The 2,500-nt window shown below is 33.5% G+C and overlaps 1 protein-coding gene across 1 annotated transcript in view; it reads left to right on the top strand.

Annotated features, from left to right (window-relative positions):
- cacng2b (calcium channel, voltage-dependent, gamma subunit 2b) overlaps positions 1–183 on the top strand; it is a 22,791-nt gene extending 22,608 nt beyond the window's left edge. Inside the window, exon 4 of the mRNA XM_056244995.1 lies at positions 1–183. This exon is cut by the window's left edge and continues 484 nt beyond it. Coding sequence (XP_056100970.1) covers positions 1–37 — 37 coding nt within the window. The 3' untranslated portion in view covers positions 38–183.
- Positions 184–2,500: the final 2,317 nt, after the last annotated feature.

The raw sequence follows: 2,500 nt of genomic DNA, 5'->3' as shown, positions 1-2,500 counted from the left end.
GAAGGATGCGAAGGACCGGCGCACCACGCCTGTATGAGCGCCCCCTGCGGGCAGTGTTGGGGCGTGACTCATCACAAGTAACTTGAGTTACGTAATCAGATTACTTTTTTCAAGTAACTAGCAGGGTTCGTACACGGTGCTTAAAGTACTTGACTTTTTTAAATTTAAGTTCTGGAAAACCTTTGAAAATAGCCATATTTACGAAGAGGTACTTGAAAAGTGCTTGACTTATTTAAATACAATGTAGCTATATGAAATAATTTTTTTCCGAAAACACACAAATGCAATCTTTTCACGCAAAATTAACAGTGCAGACCTTTCCTCAATACGAAGTACGCCAACATTATAATATAAAATATTATTTATTGAACAATAATAGCATTATAAACTAATATATAGTATTAAATACATTGTAAGTTGTATTTTGGATACCTGATATCTGTAATTTGAGTTTAAAAAATCCTAAAGATATTGTTTGATAAGTGCGATCTCTGATTGTAGTTCTTGAAAACCAAAAAAAGCAGTGCTTGAAAGTCCTGGCATTTCTGTTTACAGTCTCTGTACGAACCCTGAGCTAGTACAGTAACGCATTACTCTTAAATTTACAGCAAAATATCTGAGTTACTTTTTAAAATAAGTAACGCACGTTGCTTTTCCACATTCATTGACTGACAGCTCTCCTGTCCTCATGTTGAGAGATGTAGAAGTGCAGAGGCGTGTGTGTGTGTGTGTGTGTGTGTGTGAACATGATGGTTATTAGTTCTAGACTAAATGTGAGTGTGCATTTACTCATCTCACTTGCACAGAAAAGGTTCAAATGATGAATAAAATCAGTGAAATGCAAAATCCGAATAATACGCAAACCTCCAATAATTAAATAATGTTAAATAAAACATACATTTCTATGCATTTAATCTCACTTTATTGACCAATGCTGATCTTCGATGATTCAGTTAAACCATAAGTTTTTGTTTTTATTAGTAAAGTAAGTGTTAAATTTTCTTCTCCTGCATTATATTCGTCCGTTATCTCGAATGAATGGTTTGTTTGAGCAAACGTGTGAATGTGCTTTTTTTTTTGCATTATTTTTTAAATTTTGGTCTGAAAGGTATGGAAGCTTGTTTCCGCCACAGAATAAAAAATAAAAAAGGGTATTGCGACTTTTTATCTCACAATTCTGACTTTTTTTCTCACAATTGCGAGATATAAAATCGCAATTACGTGTTATAAAGTCAGAATTGCGAGATGTAAAGTCAGAATTTATTGATATAAAGTCGCAATTGCGTGTTATAAAGTCAGAATTGCGAGATAGAAAGTCAGAATTGCGTGTTGTAAAGTCAGAATTGTGAGATATAAACTATTCTGAGAATTGGCCTGATAACTCGCAATTGCGAGTTTATAACTCACAATTCTGAGAAAAGATGTCAGAATTTCGAGATATAAACTCGCAATTATGTGTTATAAAGTCAGAATTGCGAGATGTAAACTCGCAATTGTGAGAAAAAAAGTCAGAATTGTGAGATAAAAAGTCGCAATTCTGTCTTTTTTTCTCGCAATTGCGACTTTATTTCTCATAATTGCGACTTTATATCTCGCAATTGCGACTTTATTTCTCAGAATTGCGACTTCATATCTCGCAATTGCGACTTTATTTCTCAGAATTGCGAGTTTATATCACGCAATTGCGACTTTATTTCTCAGAATTGCGACTTTATTTCTCACAATTCTGACTTTTTTTCTCACAATTGCGAGTTTACATCTCGCAATTATGACTTTATTTCTCACAATTCTGACTTTTTTTCTCACAATTGCGAGTTTACATCTCGCAATTCTGATTTTATTTCTCAGAATTGCGAGATATAAAGTCAGAATTGCGTGATATAAAATCGCAATTGCGTGTTATAAAGTCAGAATTGCGAGATATAAAGTCAGAATTTATTGATATAAAGTCGCAATTGCGTGTTATAAAGTCAGAATTGCGTGAAATAGTCGCAATTTCGTGTTATAAAGTCAGAATTGCGAGATATAAAGTCAGAATTGCGTGTTGTAAAGTCAGAATTGCGTGAAATAAAATCACAATTGCGTGTTGTAAAGTCAGAATTGTGAGATATAAACTATTCTGAGAATTGGCCTGATAACTCACAATTGCGAGTTTATATCTCACAATTCTGAGAAAAGATGTCAGAATTTCGAAATATAAACTCGCAATTGTGAGAAAAAAGTCAGAATTGTGAGATAAAAAGTTGCAATTCTGTCTTTATATCTCGCAATTGCGACTTTATTTCTCAGAATTGCGACTTTATATCACGCAATTGCGACTTTATTTCTCAGAATTGCGACTTTATATCTCGCAATTGCGACTTTATTTCTCAGAATTGCGACTTTATTTCTCACAATTCTGACTTCATATCTCGCAATTGTGAGATGAAAAGTCGCAATTATTATTTTTTTTTATTTTTTATTCAGTGGCGGAAACAAGCTTCCATAGAAAGGGCCTTTA

This window comes from Rhinichthys klamathensis, unplaced genomic scaffold, assembly GCF_029890125.1.
Source record: "Rhinichthys klamathensis goyatoka isolate OS25496 unplaced genomic scaffold, OSU_Roscu_1.1 h1tg001198l_1, whole genome shotgun sequence".
Lineage (NCBI taxonomy): Eukaryota > Metazoa > Chordata > Actinopteri > Cypriniformes > Leuciscidae > Rhinichthys > Rhinichthys klamathensis.
Note: the sequence above shows the minus strand (reverse complement) of the source record. Positions and strands in the feature narration are given on the sequence as shown.